This window comes from Ciconia boyciana, chromosome 1 (assembly GCF_034638445.1).
Source record: "Ciconia boyciana chromosome 1, ASM3463844v1, whole genome shotgun sequence".
NCBI lineage: Eukaryota > Metazoa > Chordata > Aves > Ciconiiformes > Ciconiidae > Ciconia > Ciconia boyciana.
Window position 1 is genome coordinate 185,954,310 of NC_132934.1, and position 20,831 is coordinate 185,975,140.

Sequence of the window (20,831 nt, forward strand, 5' to 3'; positions counted from 1 at the left end):
GAAGAAATTCAGAACAACAAAAGGAGAAGGAAAAACCAACCAACAATAATGACCAGATTAAATGCCCATGTCAAACCACTATGACTGGTAGGCAACATAATAAACTATTATTAATATTAAACAACGAACAGCAGCAGCACTGTATCAACTGTTGTCTCTTCCCACCCCTGGGCAAATAAGTTTTGAATTGGAAATGTTCCAATCAGTTCACTGATAGTAATGGAAAGTGGAAAGTATGTGGAAAGTATGCAATACTTGACTTTAAAAAAAGGGTTTGAGTCAAACCAGCACTGAAGTCATCAGTGGTTCTAAATTTGCATTGCTGATACATTAGATGTTAAGGCTTACATAGTCTTCTTTCTAGTCTTGGTACTTCAGATGTTACAGAATGAGAAATACCAGGATTCACAAAACAAATCAAAAATAGTGGCACGAAGCAAATACAAGCAACATTTTACTTTGTGACTCAGAAAATGTCTCTTTCATATGCTATTTGAAAATTAGAAAGGGGACAAGATCGGAGCAGAACTTAAGTTCACAGCATAAAACAGCTTACTTTGCAAACATATGCTGCTTGACTGAGACTCCTGAACTCAACTCACTATCTCCCTTTCTCCCATGAAGGCCAATGCCCCTCTATCAGTAAGAGAAATAAGATAAGCAGGTAGTACTCAGCTTCAAGAATGCAAAAGGACATTGTCCAGCTAAAAAGTGCAAGAGGAAAATCTCCACATAAAAACTAAAGCTGAAGGCAACTCCCAAGCTTCAAGTATAGTGAAAAAGAGAACATTCAAAAGGGGGTAGGCTTGTCCAGGCTATTTCAATCTATAAAGCTAGACTCCTCAGCAATCCTACCCCTATGATACTACTTTGCTCATCACTAAACATTTAGCTGTATTTTAATTTTTTTTACCTCCTCTTCATGTAGAACCACTTGACCTTTGAGTGGATTTCCCAGCAGTGCCACAGTCACAAAAGGTTGCCAGACATTTCCAACTGTTCTTGGGAAGAGGTCATAAAGATCCACAAAGTATCCACTCTTACTAGAAACGTTCATGAAGTACAAGGAAACAGGATTGCACGTAGTAACGTAAAGAACATTTTCAGCTTCCTCTTCTGAAATAAGAAAATAAAATTAATGAAAAGCTACTGACATGGCGCATTGCTCTTCTGGAAATATGTTTGTCATAAACTTGGCAGATGGTATAGCAAAATGTACAGCAAAATTACCACCGTTGGCACAGGAAGATAAAGAAAGAAATAGTCTCTTGATGCTAACTAAACGTTAACAGGCAGAAACTTGCCACAACACTATTAACTCTTTAAACAAGTAGTCCAAGGCACATTTGTGTAGATACGACTGCAGTGCCTGCCAGCTGCTAGTATACACAAAATCTGTCCAGACGTTTTTGTCTGTTTCTAAATTTGGTTATCCCTCTTTCTCTATCTCATCGTCCCTTTCAATTAATATATTTAATAATTAAACATGGGATGAATGCAAACTTCATATAGAACTTTTCACATATAGCACCTTCCTGACTGACTTCAGACAATTCTTAAAATCAATCCAAAGCCATGTAATTTCTGTTTCGCTGTCATAAAAGTTTTTTAATGTATTTGAAACTATGGCTACAAGTTCAAAAGGCAGCATTCCAGTACTGATCATTAGTGATCTGTTTATAATACACAATAAAGTTTAGACATGTTTAATGATGAACACTAGAAACATTTATGAATATTCACAATGATGCAATTCACTTTGGGACACAAGTAGTATAGGTAAATAGGTAACTAAGGCAGGGTTGATCCAGTGAGAAAAAATTTTAATCGGTATAAGCACAGGGAAAAAAGAACACAGCACTCTGCAAGTTACAAGATTTGTGTTAAAACTGAATTGACCTAGAGAGAGAGGAAAAGTCAAAGAATTGTTTTTCTGAAGCAATACAGTGTTGAACATAAAAACTAGACAGACTTGCAATTTTGTGGCTGTGTTCAACTTTAATTACCTATCCTTCTCTTAGTTTGAGAAGGATGCATATCCTTACAAAGACCACAATGTCTCAGTGAAATTATGCTCCCATTTCAGTGGCTGATTATTTTTGTATTTCATCTACCGCTAAAAAAAAAAGGGCAAAAAATAAATTATTATTCCTATACTCCATTCCTATATGCCATATCCTCCATTCCCATATTTCAATTCTTAGTATTATTCCTATACTCCATTGCAAACATAGCTAGAAATAGGCACTATTGTAAACGCACTGAAGTATTATTACTTAGAATCCCTCATAGTGCCCTTTTACATTCTGCCACTGGCTATCATTGAGCACTTATGAAGACAACAGCCTAGCTCTTCCTCATCTCTAGGATATTTCATGTGTTTATAACATTGAGGATCATTACAAAAATTACTAGCTTTTCTTACTGCACCTTTTGTTACCGTGACATCGCAAACTAAGTTAACTTCACCCAAAGGCAGTGTCCAAAAAGCGAGTTCTTCTGTAAAACTGAGGGACCTGGCTTCATGTCGTTCCAGTGGAAATCCTTGGATATTTAAGTACACAGGGCCCTAAAACAAATGATAACAATAAGGGCTTGTTAAAATATTTCACTCACCATTCTTTATGGAAATCTAGAAGTCTTCTTCAAGACTGTTAATACTATTAACAAATGAAACAGACCAATTACTAAATAAATAAGAGGGAAGAGGAAATGCTTTTCTGCAAGCTCTCTGAATATCCATACTGCCATTTTCTTTGCAGTATAGAAACCATCATGCCTTTCCTCTTTAGTCTGTTATTAGTTTGAAACTATTACAGCTCAGTGGCATGAAGGAGGTATTATGTACTGATAGAATACAGTCCATACAAGGAAAAAATCAGAATACTTTTGTTTTAAAGAAGTTCAATGGCAATTTCTTATTATATAAAGTTTAAGTCTCACCCCTACATCACATTAGCAGTTCAGTTTTTTTTCCTTATTCGCTGGAGTAATAATTACTAAAGTTAAGCCAAGAACTCAAAGCTGAAAAGGACTTAGAAGCTTTGGCTGCAGGTCGAATTGTACCCAAGGTTCAGATTCAAACTTGGCAGTGCCAAAGACCCATAAGAATTCAGCTGCATGCAAAACAGAAACAGAAAACAGCTTTCTTTTCAGTCTCTGATCTTATCCAAAAATTGAGATTTGGGGCCCGAAACTGGCCACCTCCAAACATACTAAACAGCTACAAAGTTCCTTCAAATATGGTATTTTCAATATCCTCATAAAAACATCTTTCAAGAACTTCTGACCAAACTTACTGATTTTAAAGCACATCTCACATTGTGACGGTCAGCTATACAAAACCGTTCATTTTTCTAGTCAGTGTAAAACACCCATGAACAGGTAACAAGGACCATGCTTTGTATATACTCTTTTTCCTGAAGAAATCAATCACATTTTAGATTCTTTGCATCCTAATACATAAAAACAGTATTATATGAATTTAAAAAAAAATGAAAAGACAAACCTTTACATCTATTTTTTGAGTTTCTGTTGGACACAGCAGTTTCTGTTGTGCATTCCCTGGCTGATCGACTTTCCAGTAGCCCATAAATTTATGATCTGGTAACGGCAGTCTGTCAAACAATGTAGGAACAGATAAATTTTTACATTCATTAACCAGAAACTGATACGGAATAAATCATTTAAAGAACTGCATTTTTCCAACAAGACATATCTGAAGATTCTCTTGTAGAAAATGCTTCCTTGCTCAAATATTTCATTTATTTTACATTTTAAATCACAAAAATTTTAACCTTCTGGAATACTAATACAGTCACAACCTAAACAGCATTATAAAAGAAGAAGCAATTCACTTAATATGGCCTCAAAAAGAAAACTTTTCCAGTCTGAATTATTTTAGATATGTAATAAAATATATCCAAGCTGTCTCTTGCTTTGCTTTATTCAGATCAGGCAGGGTGTGACAGTACCACTTAAAGGAACTCCTCTCAGTGGCACACTCATCTAAAAAACCAGCAGAATAAGCACAGTAAACAGTGTGGCAAGTTAACCATGCAATAAAAGTTCAATTAATTATTTCCATATATTTTGCTACTGACATGAAAAAAGGCAAAGGAATACAGACATGAGAGTATCCCGTTGCCTTCTGGCCAGTACAGCCTACAGAAAGGACAGGGACATCTTCCAAAGCCTCAGTTGATTGCCTTGGTCTAATTTCTTCATTTCTGTACCTTTTATTTAGGGAAGAAATATATGGGCCACAGCAAAACTCATTTATATAGCAAAAGAAAATGCTGGTGTATGACAAAGTAGCTTGACAGCAAAATAGGGACAACACAATTTTTATTTCTTTCCTCTGAAGTGATTTGCAACCACTGAAAGCAGTTTAAGACCATTAATTGGCATGAATACCTTCAAGCTAATGAACTCATCACTTTTGGTTTCTTTTATTTGGGATCAGTTGCTCCTAAAAAGACCTCCTATCAAAACTGCATTCTGTGTTACACGCTGTTGCACATTATTGTACAGCTACAGAACTTGGCAAGAGAACAGAAGACATTCCTTCTCCCAGTTTCTATAAATATCTCCAAAGTCTATTTTAAGGAAGTTCTCTTAGACTGTTTGTTAAAAGTCTGTGCATGGTCTCTTCTGTCCTGTCTGATGATGCTCGTTCCTACTGTTACAATTATTTCCCCTCTCCGCACAACCAGCCTGGCCCCTCTAGATATTAGAGGCTTGTTTCATTTCTTCTTGATATTCTTTTCAGAATAAAAAGGGATCCCAAATCAAAAAACCTCAGTTGGACTATATGTCACTCTTGGGGAATTTTAATTTTACTTTTTTTTCCACTGAGAACTTAAAGGAAAATTCAGGGAATGAATACTAATATCCTCTAATCTTTGCAAGTCGTGCAGGGAAGCCGCATTAACATTTCTTATAGGTATACCGGCATCAAATCTCAAGCAACCTGGAGAAGCCAGTACTCACAGGCAGACAGTAACTCAACCTCCATCCCCATTCTGTGTTTGGACCTTCTGGCAAGGCAGTCAGATAGCCAAAGATATTTTTTGCAAACAGAAAATGGTTTGGATGCTATAGATTGTTGGTGCTCATAGATAAATATCCATCTGCCAGCAATATGCCATTGGGGCATGTAATGAGGAAAGTGCATCTCATCAATTCCCTCTCTTAGTCAAAGAACCAGTAGAGTCTTCATTGCCTGTTTGTTGCCTAGTTAAGAGTATCAATAGACACCAATGTTTGAAGAGTGATTTATTTTGCATTCTTCCCCACTTCAGTTTGCATTTTTCCATTCTTTACACCTAGCTAGTCTAACCAGATTCTTCCCCAATTAAGAAAAGAAATTAAGCCAGACTCAAAAAAAAAAAGCAAGTACAATATATTGTAGATTACAACATGTAACACCATCAGGAAAAAACATTCAGGATGCACTATTTCAACATATACATAATTCCTAGATAAATTTATTCATGCAGTCAGAAAATGGGCAAACAGTCAAGTCACGCTGAATGTCAGTTTATCCATGAACTGGAATTTTACTTCAGGCTTCCATTTGGGTTTCAAAATGATTTGTTGGCACAACGTTGGTTATGTCTTGAGCCAAAACTGTCTTGTGTGCAAAAAGAAACTGGAGATTATTTTTTTGCTGTGGTGACTCCGAGTGGCATAATTTCTGATATGCCTATAATCAGCAATAATTGTTTCCCGTTAGCTCAATGGAACATCAACTTCCACAAGGATTTGGACTTCGGTTTTAATTCCTTACACATTACTCCCATGGACAACATCCTAGAAATCAACGGGTTCACTACTAATCATGAATACTTATTAAATTTTAAAACAAAACATATGTTAATAACCAGCTCTAACCAAACACCCTGCTTTATATAGCAACAGAATTACAGATTGCATTCCCAAAGAAACAAAACATTTCCACTCTGTTTCAGCTTTCTGGAGATTTGCTTTGCTAATAGTTCTTCTCTTCCCTCAGGAAAACTGATTTCTCCTTTATCCTAGATTCTTGAGGTTTTGTTCTCTTTCCTGTTTCTGAATGACTTAGTTTCTCTGGGGCAGCAGACAAAGCCATCGTGAACAGCAAAGAGGAGGGAAAGGTAAATCGGAATTTAGGAATAAAAGAGAAAGCAGAATTCACAATACGAAGTTCTTCGTCAAGAGTAATAGGGATCTTATTCTTCCAGGGCCTGATTATTCTGTTTTACTCCACCTCACTGCTCTCTCATAAATCTGGTCTAAGAAAGACTAAGAGTACTGAAGAACCTGGTGGCATTAAAGGTCTTATAACCAGTCTGCCTCCTGAACAATTTTCAGGAGACAGTGAGGATGCAGAATGACTGGAACAAGAAAGACTGGAACAACATGCCCACACTGTAAACATGTATACATCTTCACAGTCTTCCTCTAATGAATATATATGATACACAGTGAAGGAGGGAGATTTTATTTTCCCAGGACTTAGAAGTAACAAGCAAGTTTTGAAAATAACTTGACGTGACAGTACTAGTAAAAGGCTTCACAAGGCACTCCTGCCGCACTGCTGTATTTCAAATTAATTAACCAAATACTGTTTACATAAAAGGCAGACAGAATACTATGGAAATGCCACCACTAGCAAAAATCTGCGAAGCAAAGAGATCTGATGGGTGTAAAACGTGCAGTGGTTGGGTAAGAGCGGTACTGAAACTCCACTGCTCTCTCCAGCTGGAGTGTATTCATGTATCCAAAAGCTGGAAAGGGTTTCTAGAACAGAAAAACTACACAGCAGACTGCAGTAATCTTGTAAGAAAGCCAAGACTTAAAAGCAAGTTCTAAGGAATTATTCCTGATCAGTTCTTTGATTATGGATCTGTCAAAGCCTGTTGTTTAAGGAAAATTTAGACATTTTTTTAAATGTTTATTTACTCTTAATTTTACATCCTGGTTTTCTACAAGATCACTACTGTCCATGAAATGGTTATATAAGCAGGTACTTTGTTTAGAAAAGGTGATTGCACAGGACCTAAAGTTCATGGGACAATTCTACAAAAAATTACTATTTAGCCTGATTTTCTTCATGCACAGTGGTCTAAGGGGAGACAATCTGTCAAAACATAATTCTCTAGTGGCTTCTGCTGCTGGAAAACTTTTCAAAGTGACACCTACAATTTCTTCTACCACAATTTATTTTCATTTGTACCTTTTTGATTTTAGAAAATAAAATTCATTTTCGGCTAATTAAAAACCAACCAACCAACCAAACCAACCACCAAACAACTATGTTCAAAAAGTCAATAGAACCTGCTTTATAAAGTTATTCATTTAGCTTTCTGAGAACATACTGGGAAATGGCTACAAATCTTGAAGACTAAAGTTCCACTGAACGCAAATTCTCTACAGCTGTACTAGTACAGCTGCAGACATGAGCTATGACAGGCAACAAGGCTGCTTAATACATGAGCTTGTAAACCAGGTCAGTGTTGGCACAGAATGTGTTATTCAAGGACTTCAGTAACAGCCTGTGCTCCATCTAGCTGAAGAGACTTCTATCTTACCTAACTTTTTTGGACTTGAGTAAGATAAAGTTTGAAACCAGGAAAATTCCTTACCAACCAGATCCCAGATCTCCGTACTTTACTTAAACACCTTTTAATTAAAAATATAAGCAGTAGACATACAGAACAGTCTTATGTTAGGCCACCCGTTCCCTGACAGTCAAGTGCAGGTCCCTCCCTCTGCTTCCCCTGCAATGCACAGGATGGACAAGAGACACATATGGTATGAGACAGGCCCAACAATTAACTACAGATTACCTGGGAAAACAAAAAAAAACAGTCTCAAGAGAAAATTAAAGCTGTCAAAATTTACATATTTACATTATATTACATATAACAAATTCAGTTCATATAAAACAAATGAAGTTATAGCAAGCACCTGGAAGTGGGTAGTGACAGGAGGAAAAATATGGAATAGCAATTTCATCAAGGATAAATGCCAGAATTAGAACTGAACGCTGTTTTACCTAGGAATTGCAAATGGTCTGAACTGTGCAACAAAATGGCAGATTAACATGAGTTCAGAAAAATGTGACATAACAGATGTCAATGGGAAAAACAAAGTGTAATTGTACTTAAAGAAAGACAATGAGTTAGTCGAGTGAGTAATCCATTTTACTCACTATGTCTTGGCAAAACATCATAGACAAGCCATCTGCTTTACACACAATACTGATAAAAATTATAAACTATTGAACAGGTGATACCAGGAGATACAGACAATGTCATGATGTCATAAGCTGACAATACTGAACATGTCAGTGCCTTGAAGAATGACCATCCTATTTGGGAAAAAAAGCCCCAATACCTGAAGGAAATAAAAAGCCCAAGTAAAGCATTACTTTACAGCTCTAATATGAGATACCAGTTTTGGAAATAAAAGAATTAGCATCTACAAATTAATTTCTCTCTTGAGAAAAAAATTACTGCAGGAATTCTTTTCTAAATGGTCATTAGACACCACCTAATCTTTCCTTCCAAGATTAGGTATATTAATTCCAGAGCCTAAACTAAAATTCCCCGTAAGGTTCACTGGTACCCTCTGCTTAACTTCCTCTGTAATTTCAGCTGGATACAACCCTCAAAGTTCCTTCTATTGAGACACTGTACTGTGTTGCTTGTGTCTCTCGTGTTTTTGTTACTATATTTACAGCAGTTATGTTTCAGCAGCAATTTAAATAATTCTGATTTATTCAAGTTTTCTTTTAGATTAAGTAATAGGTGACAGACAGACTTCTCCAAAACTTATTAAAATAAAATAAAGATTCACAAATTGATCCAAGATATGGCAGAGAGTACCTGTATAAAGGAGTCAGCCTTTCAAGTATAATGATTTTCCTGTCCTCGAATCTCCTGGAAATGCTTCTGTATCGCAAAACTTCTTAATTGAACAGGATTTGTATTCTTATCAATAGCAATGATTTTGCTGCAGGTATGACTAACATCCTCAGGCAGAATAGGTTTGGACTATTATCCTAGTTTTCACATTACTTAATAGAACCGCCGAGCAATTTATTATGGTAGCTAGTAAGTCTTGAAAGTCTTGCAAATTAAGACTGGAACACAGAAGCAAACCTCTGTGGGAGTATGCTGTTGTCACTACGACACTGTAGAAATCACACCTAGTTAACCTTCAGATTGCCAACTCTTGAGAGAGCATGATCTAGTCGAAGATGTCCCTCCTCATTGCAGGGGGGCTGGACTAGATGACCTTTAAAGGTCCCTTCCAACCAAAACTATTCTATGGTTCTATAAGCAGGTAGGCAAACAAGCTTAAAATTGAAAGTGTTCTTGACTAGTTAAGAGAACTAATCTGAAAAAATACAATGCAGTAAGAAAAGTGCAAGCATGAAGGAAGTTGATTACATAAAGTGAAGATGCGGTAAGCGCTATGCAGGGTTCTGCAGAAAGGCTCTGGAGGTTCATGTTTAGAAAACTAGACATGAGTTAAACATTGCAAGAAATGCAAACTTACTAGGTTTTTTAAAAGGGACTGCTGCATGAAATACACCTCTATTCTATACCCTCATACTACTCTACTCAGCTCTAGCAGAAACTAACCTGCCCAGTTTTACACACAATGCTTAAAGATAGACATGAATAAAGTGGAGAGGAAGAGCATAAAAGAAAAATAAAAGCAACCAGAGGCATTAAAAAAGGGGGAAGATTGAGTGAACTGTTTAGCCTAGAGAGGACTTTCTAATGGTAAAGATATTTAGGAACAAGACTGGCTTGCTTTGGGAGGTTACAGAACTCCATCTCTGAAGGTTTTCAGGCATGAATCATGACAAAAATCAGGTAAGAAGGTATTAGATTAACTTGCATCTTTTCTGAAGGAAGTGGGATGGACTAGATTAGCACCATTATCCTACTCTCAAATTCCCAGAAAACAACATAGAAGAGGTCAGTACTCTAGTTCTAAACATGTAGCAGCTTCAGGAAGAACTTTTTCTGCAGTGGTCCATACACCATACACAATTACCTCAATGTGTCCATCACATGAGCTTGCAATATGGGCTGGAACAGATTTGGAGAGATTATCTAGATGTTCTTTTACCCCAAGGCAGAATCAGCTATGCCTAAACCATTCCTAAAAGCTGTGTCTGTAATTCAAGGTGATCTACCTGTGGCTTACAAGCTCCATAGGGTTAAATCTCATGACCAATAGCAAGGCTGTCTTGGAATGGACCAGCAGGATAATCTGAAATGCCAGCTGTGGTGGATGCGAGTGAGATACTGAGAGGAAGATTGCTGGATCATCAGAGCCAGGTGGTCAGCCTAGTCCCAGTCTGGCATGGTGAGATCTATGAAAAAGTTGCTTTTATCAGCTGTGTGAACTGCTGTAGTTTCTTCTTCTCTTGGCCTTCAGTGCAGAGTATGCACCCATAGCTGTCAGTCAAGTCAAGTTTTTGATGAGCATCTTGTGGGGGTTTTGTAAGTCTGTCATCCTTGGTGTAACCTGTCCTACTAAAACCTCAGTGATGGATTCAAAATGATCAGGTGAGTATCCCTAGTTCAAAATAATCAGATCTTTCTTCTATCTTCTCACTTCTAGACTGAACAGTTCCCATTTACAGCAGTCTTTCTCTTACGTTTCCTAAACCTCTGATCACCTCATTACTAAAGAGTCCTCTCCAATCCACCCACATAAACCCACATCTAATACTTCTAAAAATTATATAAAGTGCAAATTTCTCAAAAACTATGACAAATGTCATAATTCTTTAAAAGAGAAATTACCAAGTGACTTTTAGTAAAGAAACTATGGCAAGAGTTTCAAGTGTGTACTGTCAATTTGACAGGCACCACAGTTGCTCAAGCATTGGCTCCCTAGGCATGTAATTCTTCTGTCATCAAAATTAAGAGGTACACCACAGTCATTACACTGTCAATCTTCTTTTAATAGTTATATGTAGGATGCTAGATATGATAACAGTGGTGCTCCAGCAGGAGAAACCTACACATGGACACCTAATATCAAGACATCATGTCATAAGAATCAGTCCTGTAGCAAATATAAAAGTAGCATGTCCCATGGAAAACTCAATTTTCCATATATCCACAAGGCTTTCTTCATGAAAGGGAAATATTTGTTTCTCCATAAATAAATTCTGTATTAGAGTTCAAGCCAGAGTAAGTTTTCTAATTGCTTTTCAATATGATCTACTTAAGCCTGTTATCTGTGAATTGTAGAAGAATGAGTTAAATCTCTTTCACAATTTAGTTTAGACTTAAAAAAAAAGGTATTTTTATTCTAGCCTATGAAAAAGTATACGGTATAATATGTCAACTGTTAAGATAATTAAAGAATAATAGTGATATTCAGACACGCACAAAAATGGTTCTTAGAGGTTACCTGCATTGCCCTATTCTGCAGAAGTATTTTTGTAGAGCCTTCTGTGATTATCAAAGACAAAATCCCACTACTACTGAAGACAACTTTTTTTTTGGCTACCGATTTAGGTGATAAATAACAGGACAGAAATGTGTTGCAATTCAATTAAAAACACAGGAGAAGAAACAAGTATTTCCCTTTATTAATATATATGTGCTTGCCATACAAACTATCAATATGTACATGGACATTAAAGATTAAATATTAGTAATAAGCAAATGGTCTATCTTAAAGTAATTTATATTGTAACTTATTTGGAGGAATATAACTTTGAACCAGAGGAGGACTGACTTCAAGTATTCCAGGTTGTTTTTAAATCAGTAAGCAGCAAGATAACACACTATTAAAAAAGTGAATATGAGAGACCTGTCTTCTTAATATATATCTTATGTTATTCTTACTCCTTGGCCAGCTGTACATTGGTCGGTTTTGCTCCAATAGGTATCCCATATTTGTGCAAAGTGCTGATTAAAATTTCACGCATTTCGTTGTTGTAGGAGTCAAAGTCAAATACATTTCGAACAACGTTTGCCAGTCCTTCAGTTGGAAATTTCTGTGAAGAAACAAAGACCCCCAAATTTCTTTTACTGAATATCTGTTAAGTTACAGCATATAATTAAATACTTCTAAAATGAATAGTAATAACCGTAACTTTGCTCAACTTAGACAAGTGCTCAAGTCATCTTTGTTTTAGTTTCCAGAATGAAGAAGGTACATTGCTTCAAGTCAGAACGAAGTTACTGACACTAAACCTGAGTTAAACACACAAGGAGACAATTATTTAAATACTCAACATCATTCATGTTTTAAAGAATTATTTTCATTATACACATAACAAGATGGTGTAATCATTGGAAGATATAATAATGTATTTTTTAAATTTGGAACTGCTGTCTGCTAACCATGAAGATCTGACACAAATACATATATTGAACTATACAATTCATTTAACAATTCTGATTCTTAACTTTGAATATAGAAAAGCAGAAAATACACTGCTTACTTACTAAAAATTACTTTAGGTCATGATGGATTTTAGTAGAAACAGAAATTCACTTAAGATGCACAAATATTTGTTTTCTTAGTGAAAGTTACTACCTGAAGTGTGCTGTGTACATAAAGAAAAAACAGTTTATCAAACTTTCATTAGTTATTTCCAACAAAGTAAACTTTTGCTATTGAACTGGACTGATGCTTTAAGACCAGTATGCTCTTCAGGTTTCAGACCCTCATATCTTCCCACACCTTTTAATTAGTGCTTTTCTGCAAGAAGAAAACACATTTTTCTGCCTCTTATTTCCCACTAAGACCTAGAAGACTTAAAAGCCTTGACTGAGCAGTCAATTAAACTCATGTAGTAAGAATAAGCTGAAATGAAGATGATTTTTTTTAGTACCTGCAGAAGACGCTATAGGTGTCAAAAGCTGGCTTAGCCTTTCTGCAAACTGGTTCCAAGTGCTTAGTCAGTAACTTCCACTGTCTTTTGATTTGCCCCGAAACTCCAATAGCAAACATGTACCTGTGCCCATTTAAATTAAGGTAGATTCCAGTAAGCATGGACCTTAATGTATGCTGCCATAATTTTAGTCTCCAGTAAGCTTATTTTTTAAAGGTACATTCAGGTAATTTAAACAGAATACGTATTGTGCAAAATTTAGATTTTATTTGCCATTAATAAAAACAGCTGCTTAAGTTGAACATATTAACACATCTAAGTCACTGAGCCTTTTCACAGATACTCTTTAATAAAACATCTGAAAAAAATAATCTTACTCTTGTAAGATGTAAATAGAGTTAATAAAAAGAATAATTTAAAAAAATCACCAAATTACTATATATCCTAGGATTTTACCACCTAACTGCTTTATTTTACCTTTTTTGGCAAGAGACAGGAATGAGAATCTTTTTATTTTAAACTTCTCACTTTTTCTTCATATGCCTTTCTTTCAAATATTAGATCTTTGAGACCAGGACATGGATCTCCCTGTCTCAGAATGACACATTCACAGTGATGAAGATAAACATGTGAAGAAGTATTTTAGAGAGTTGAAGTCTTATCTGTTTTTTCCTCCATTAGTGAGCAAGGCTGGTACAAATAACTTCAAACCCATACTTAACAGAAGTGTCAGAGAAATGTATAAAAATTAAAAATAAAGATATCTGAGTCCTAAAATAAAAACTAAACCGGAAGAAAACATAAAATTTTCATAAACGTTTTGTCCTGTACTCTTCATCAAACATCAGCCTTAGTCAGGAGTTTAATATTTTCCCAACTTAATAAATATCTAATATCTGAAATATATCCGTGACACAAGTAATACTAAAATTACCTAGTTACTGTGGTAGAATGGAATACCACTGCTAGAAATAGGCTTGTACAAACCTTTTTTTACTCTGTGGTGTACATGCCACAGAATATTTCAGTACTAGTGTTGGTATAAAAGCACACTAAACTATGTCCTGCTTTTTAAATGTGTCCGTGAGGAACCTATTAGAAGTTATGCATTATTACAGATCAGCAAAATACAAGGTATTATGGGATAATATACAGTTGTCCTACAGCCTGTGCCACCCTGGTTACAATGTCCATTCCTTACCAAATGAAACAGGCTACTAAAAATAAAATTTCTCCCAACAGCTATTCTAACTAAAGACTGTATAAACGTTTCACATGTAACATAAATGCAAAAAGTTTGTGACAATGTTCAGTAGTGAAAGTACTAACTTCTATAATGTACATTGCACCTTGGAGTCAAAGTAGACATCATATTGGGGAAAAAAAAAAAAAGTGGATACTTTATATAACCAAAACCTTTCCTTAAGTAATTATTTTAGAACACTTATGATGATGAACACTGCATTTTCTGTGTTCTTCCCTTCTCACTGTGAAGCACAACCAACAAACTGGCACCAAGCTATCTTGCTCACTCATGACCTACTCTTTTTCCTGCCCTGCCCGAGATACTGCAGAAACCTTGGTCAAGTGCTTCAAATATTATCTGGTTTTCACTAGTAGTATCCAAGTGTGTCCATGGTTTTCTGAATCATTGTGTAAGTCCCGATATCGATACCCTCTTCCTCAATGAATTGCCTCAACAGTTCCATGCCTCTTGATCAGTAGGACACAATAAAAAAATGTATTTCCTTAGGTACAACTGATCGCTGCTGTCAATAAAACCTGTTCTGAACACAAGCCACTTGTCAAAAGGCCCTCTACTTCAGTTATTAAAAAAATCACAACTCTCTTGTTTCAATCAGAACAAATACAACCACTTTTTAATAACTGCCTGGACAACTGCTTACTGAAGAAAGGCAATGACAGTTCACTTGAAGAAGGAAAAAAAGAAAAAAAAGGTTGAATGTTTGAGTTGAACATTTTAAAAAAAATAATTTGGTTTCTATTGATTTTTAAAACCAGTTTACTGGAGAAAATATTGATCTCTCATCACTCTGTCTGGTTCTCATTCATTGATTCTTCCCTTTACAAGTAACACCTCTATGTGTACCTTGGAGTATTTTCACAGCTTAGATTCTTGGCTATTCCTTAAAATAGTAAGTAAGATAGGTTTTGCTTTTAACAATTTTTTATATATATATATATATATATATATATATATATTTTATATATATATATAGCTTTATTTGATACAGAGTTGTGACAGAATTCGGCTTGGTGAAAAATCCGTATTTTTATGGATCTAACTTTCCATGAGTACATGTATTGCTATAGTCTGCTTAAAAGCTATCAGCAAAATAGTAGTTTCCCAGTACAAATACAGAATCTTAATTAAAATATGATATACACATTGAGGTCCACTGTACTTCTACCACTACCCTGAAAAGAAAGTGACAAATTATCTGGCATCCAGTCTGGAATGAGTCTAGATTTTTGTTTTAGACTTCTACCTCATGTCCTCACTACCACTCACTTCCCTACATATTCTAGTGCCTTCAGATGCCTGCACATTTCCCATCCTGCCAGCACCATCCCAAAGGCCCACCCTGCCCCCATGACACTAACAGATCTCTCCCTGCCTGCTCACTCCTCCGTGCCCTTGGCTTCTCCCTCTGTCCCCCATGCCTTTTCACTGAATGCTGCCAGCTCTCTCTGGGTCTCCACAGTTGTCCTGTCAGCAAGGCAAGAAGCCCCGTGTCTACGGTTCATCCTGAGCAACACGCATACTAATTGATTAACGGCTGCTCATGTCTTTAGTGGTATCATCTACTGCCAAGCAAAACACTTGAATTCTCCCCCTGCCTTTTCATTCACAGGGATACTAATTTCAGTCTGTTCCTCTCTGTCAGATAGCTGCTGATTTTGATTAAACCAGCAGAAACCTAATTAACTTTGAAAACTGGTAACTGAGATTCACTGCAGTTGGCCAAAAGGGTAAAAGGTGGTTATTCATGTGAGTAGGGCCGCAAGGAGAGAAAGAGATACAAACTGTGATTTGGTAAGCTTACATTCCTTTCAAGAATAGGCTGAACAGAGAAAAAGTACTGTCTTAGTACAAAAGCTTACTGAACAGGCCTAAAAGCCCGATGACTAGTAGACTTCAGGGCCATAAGATACCTTAGACATTTGCTGCTTGAAAATTGTTATACTATACCTACTATTAAAAAGCAATCTCATATACAAACAAGAAATAAGGCCTATCAGAAAAACAGCTTTTCCAAACGAAATAGAGTTAGGAGAAAAGCTATTTCCATTTTATCTGGACTAACGTGGCTTGCCTGATTAGCATCTACCAGGGACATTGGGTGAACCTGAACTCTGCGAAACAACATACAAAAGGTCTCGTGAAAACTTGTACGTTAGATTGCAGAGAAGCAATTTTTTCTCCAAAACAACCAACTCTTTTTTGCAGAAGTAAAAAATTCCAAAATTATGTGAAAGAAATCAACACAATAGTACAAAGAGAGTGGGTCTGTGGAACTGCTGTAAGGGAAATTGTTTAACAACATGACTAACTTCCCTCCTTCCTTCCTAAGGACCAGCAATTTTATTGACTCATTTCCCTCCTTCCTCTTTCTTTTCTACCTGAAGCCCTAAAAGCTTCTTACTTTGGAATAACCATTATGTTTATATTCATTGTTTACATTTGGCTACACCCAGACTTTTTATTATTCAGATTGAAAAACAAGTTACAGTAAACAAAATGTTGCATCCTTTCAAAGAGACTGGGATCTTGAAAACAAATGTTACAGAAGAAATCAAAGCTGCATGTTGGAGATTTATTTGGGTATTTACATTTGACTTTGAAAGAGGTGAAAACTTAGCAGACGGGAAACTTCCCTGCTGATCTGTGCCCAGTGCCCAGGCTGAAGTGACCATACCAATCTGGTTAAGTGAAGGAGACGGAAGCAGAGAGTAAGTGCCATTAAGACAATTAGCAATGCAGCTCTTCCAATCTTCAATTAGATGCTGCTCACACTCAAAGAAAAAAAAAAGAATTAAGTCCATATGTTTCCACACCAGTTGGTGACAGAAGACAGCGCAAACTTCAGATTACTTGGAGACAGAAGATGAAGGAAGGAGGTTAGGATGGAAGGTAGGAACAGCCAGAGTATGAAGATGGGAAGGAGTTCATTTAACAAAAACCCTAAACCACCAGATTTTCAGCAGCACAGCAACTGTTCCAAGTTTGTAATTCTTCCACTTTCATTTCAAATGCAACTGTGTGTTGAAAGACATCAGTGATACTATCAACATGGTACATGTTCCTGTTAGTTTGGTAAGGGAATACCTATCAACTGGTTTTGGATCGTAATAAAATACTCTGCTTACATGTTTATTTGGATGGATTCCTCAGGTTTTAGGTCTGAATTTTGTTAACCCTTAGTACAAAGTTACAAAGATATAATTCTTTTTTCTTTATATTATTGATATCATAGTAGCACCGATTTACTTTGTCTCAAGACTTCGTTGCACCCTAGAGACTGTGGAGCACAAAAATCTATCCTCCCCAGAAATCTAGATGAACTGAATCTAGATGAACTACTTTTTAAAAGTAGTAATTCTAAGCCGCAGGATCTAAATGTCTGTGTATATGGGTGAATATATGTGAATATGTTCATGAGCACAAACACAAAATCATCATGCAACCCTGTTATACTATGCAGTGTTAAACACAGGAACAGTAGACCAAAGAATTTATGAGAAACTATATCCTAATTGTAAAAATTACATTAATATTTCCATTAATCTTATTTCAATCTAGGATTCAATAATTCAAGAAATACTCTATAAATTAATAAATTGCCTACTTCATGATTATAAACAGAACAAAATAAAAGCATTGTTATTTCAAAGAGTATTAAGATACTTTATATTTCAAATACTTCAGACAAAAAGTATTCTTCAATTTATAAACATAGAAGTCAGACTCTACTGTAACCTTTAAAAAATAATCATCATTAAGTCAGAATTCACTATTTTGCAGTTAAAATGCGTGTAGGAAGCAATCACGGTTCCCAAGTACCTGTTTGCTAAGTTGTTATTCATCTAACATTTTCCTTAGAAAAATTCCATCTGTGATGTATTAACTGTTACGCTGCAGGGTTGTTTTCCTCCAGGAAATTATTAAAACCAAAATTTCTAAAGCAGCATAAAGTTGCATTATTCTGGAAGTATCGTTTGCTGAATATGGAATTTTTATAATGTAGGCTAGTATAAACGTTGCATACTGTATTCACAGCACAAATGTGATATTTTCTCACATAGTGGAAAAACAGACTCTCAGGTATTTTCTATATCTATAAACAAACACACAGAAAAAATATCTGCCTGTGTGAATCTGCGCTCCTTACCCTCAGACTATCTGAACATCTGAATATGATGATTCCTTCAAAATGCAAAACTTTTCATAAAAAATGAAATAAAAATGCATGAACAATAATTGCATCTTTTTCTAAAACCTTCAAGCATTAAAAATTAGTAGTGATGAACTCAAGTTTTCAATGAAATCTGATGTACTGTACCTGTAAATGTTTTACAATATTCACAACTTCTCTAGTTGAATAGGGATAGTTAATAATTCCTTGGTCAGCTAAGCTCCTCAGTTCTCCAAAAGCAGCCACCAGTTTCTGAAGAATCGGCTCTGGAACGTCAGGACCATATTGTCTAAGCATAGCCAGTTCAGACTGTGGTTTGGGATTATCAACAGCATGGCAACTAAAAATGTCCCCTAAAAGCAAAAAAGCATACAGTTAAGTAATTTAAAGAGGTAGCATCACAACAGCCCCTTTAGGTTTCATACAGCACCTTAAATGGAAAAGCAATGACTCAAGAGGACGCAGAATACCTGCTTGTTAAAACAAAACAAGACAAAAACTACATTGAAAAATGTGAAGGGCAAACTTGTTATGAAGCACATCGAGATTCCCAGGAACATGGAGCTCTCTCCTGTCCTTTTAATGAAGGTGATCACAGGGGAGAAATTAACTTCAAGAAGAAACACAAGTCAAATGAATACAGGAAAAAAAAAAAAGAAAAAAGGTTTAAAGAAAGAGTAACAGGTTGAATGGGACCAATTTGTGAACACCTTCAAAACACCACAGGATGCAGGGAAATCTTGATATGCAGGAATGCCCTAATGCACACCCAGTTGAGAGGTCAAGAGGAAATACTGCATCTATCTTTTCTCTCTGCCTGTCTTGAAGTACGGTAAGAAAACTGGCAAGATATTCTTCCCATATATTTGCATTATATTGGTCCCAATCATATAATCTATAAAACTGAGTTTACTAATAAAGAGTCCTTTAACAGTCATAGAAAACTTTGCAGAAGCATGATCAGATCCTGCTGAAAAAGGACTTGGATTAAAAGCAGAAGAGCCTCTATGCTTGAAAAACAAAATCAACAAAGAACCCCAAAACCTCAACCAAGCCTCTGCCACGTGAGCCAAAAGCAATAATGCTGGGATGATCAATTTTGTTTAAAGGCTCCATGTAAGGAGGGAAATTAGGTCATGAAAAAGAACTAGGCTATACCAAAACATCTTGGGGCAACATAGCTGGGTGAAATTCAGAGCCAATGAGTCTCTGACACAGAATTCCCATTCACTGGGAACTACATCTGAAAAACAAAAAGCTATCATGCAATATGGAATTGGGTTTGCACCTGCTCTTATGAGTACATTATTATTTCTTGCAGAATAAGCATCACGGCCAAAGCTAACAGATAAAAACACATAAATTAAGGTGCCTGCTCATAAATGGTTAAACTAACATAGATAAAACAGTCAGTGGAGTCTGGAGGGCTATTCAGTTCGTAGCTCTGGTGAAACACTGCCAAAGGATTGCCAGAGGCCCACTTAGACTAACACTGGACTATACAGGCCAATGAATTCTTCATCACTTGCCCTTATGCAATGCAACTTCTTGCTTTTGCTGTGAGATGAAGCTGTGGGGAATCTTTGCTGATACACAGAATTTTTAGGACCTACCAGGAGCTTTCTGAAACAAGGCTGCTGTTGATATGATAAATTTTGATGTGAAATTTGGACAGCCTACCTGAAACTAGGATGAATTCAATATCTTGTCAAATACATATATTTTAATAAGGCCTATGACACATGGCCATGGGCATGGAGAGGCTAATGAGGATTAAGAAGCAGGTAGCACAGTGCTAACACCAAAAAAAGACAGTAGCCTCCACTGCTGAGAGGAGAGAAGAGAAGAGAAAAGAACCATCCATCAAGCTCCCACCTCTTGTACTGAAGAGGACAGCACCTGGCCTGTGGCGTACTTGATATGGGGAAAAAAAATAGTGAGCAGTTGTGTTAACCATTGATGTCAGGTATCGAGCTGCTTACAGCTCATGTTTTTGCTATATTTGTATGCAATATACACACTCATTAACAAAGATTTCTTGTAACCTTGTCTGTCTGCTGTGCTTGTCCAGGTCCCATAAAACAAATCAATTGTAACACAGATGACCACATATAGCTGTTCACTTCAGGGCAAGTTCAGGCACTTTTATTAAGATATGTAAATTTACATGTTAAGTCTTCAAGCTGAATCTCACCCTGAGTGTCTTATGTGAAACAAAGTATCAATATGCATAAGGACCCCTTCTCCACATGAAATCTAATGAATAAAGACAGTCATTCTATTAATCAATTCTATTTAAGATCACTATTTAAGATGAATCACTTACCTAATGTGCCAAAAAAGTCATTACCCAAGAAAGGAAAACCAGGTCTATTTGCTAGAACTATCATTCTAAAATCAGGATGAATAACTATTACATTTTCTCTTCCCTCTACACGAGCATGATCTGGAAAATAAATAAAATTTATTAATTGGATATTTAAGCTTTGCATTGTGAATGAATTAAACAAATATAATTAGATTAGAAG

At 36.1% G+C, this 20,831-nt stretch overlaps 1 protein-coding gene across 4 annotated transcripts in view; it reads right to left on the bottom strand.

Moving 5' to 3' along the window:
• The window catches only part of VWA8 (von Willebrand factor A domain containing 8), a 197,133-nt gene that overhangs the window by 68,120 nt on the left and 108,182 nt on the right, over positions 1-20,831 (bottom strand). For all 4 annotated transcript variants that reach the window (XM_072850135.1, XM_072850134.1, XM_072850133.1 and 1 more), the window contains exons 24-29: positions 20,630-20,749; positions 18,451-18,656; positions 11,871-12,022; positions 3,509-3,617; positions 2,431-2,569; positions 914-1,116 (exon numbers count right to left, since the gene is read on the bottom strand). In XM_072850135.1, the coding sequence (XP_072706236.1) occupies positions 914-1,116; positions 2,431-2,569; positions 3,509-3,617; positions 11,871-12,022; positions 18,451-18,656; positions 20,630-20,749 (929 nt within the window). The remainder of the gene's footprint in view (positions 1-913; positions 1,117-2,430; positions 2,570-3,508; positions 3,618-11,870; positions 12,023-18,450; positions 18,657-20,629; positions 20,750-20,831) is intronic.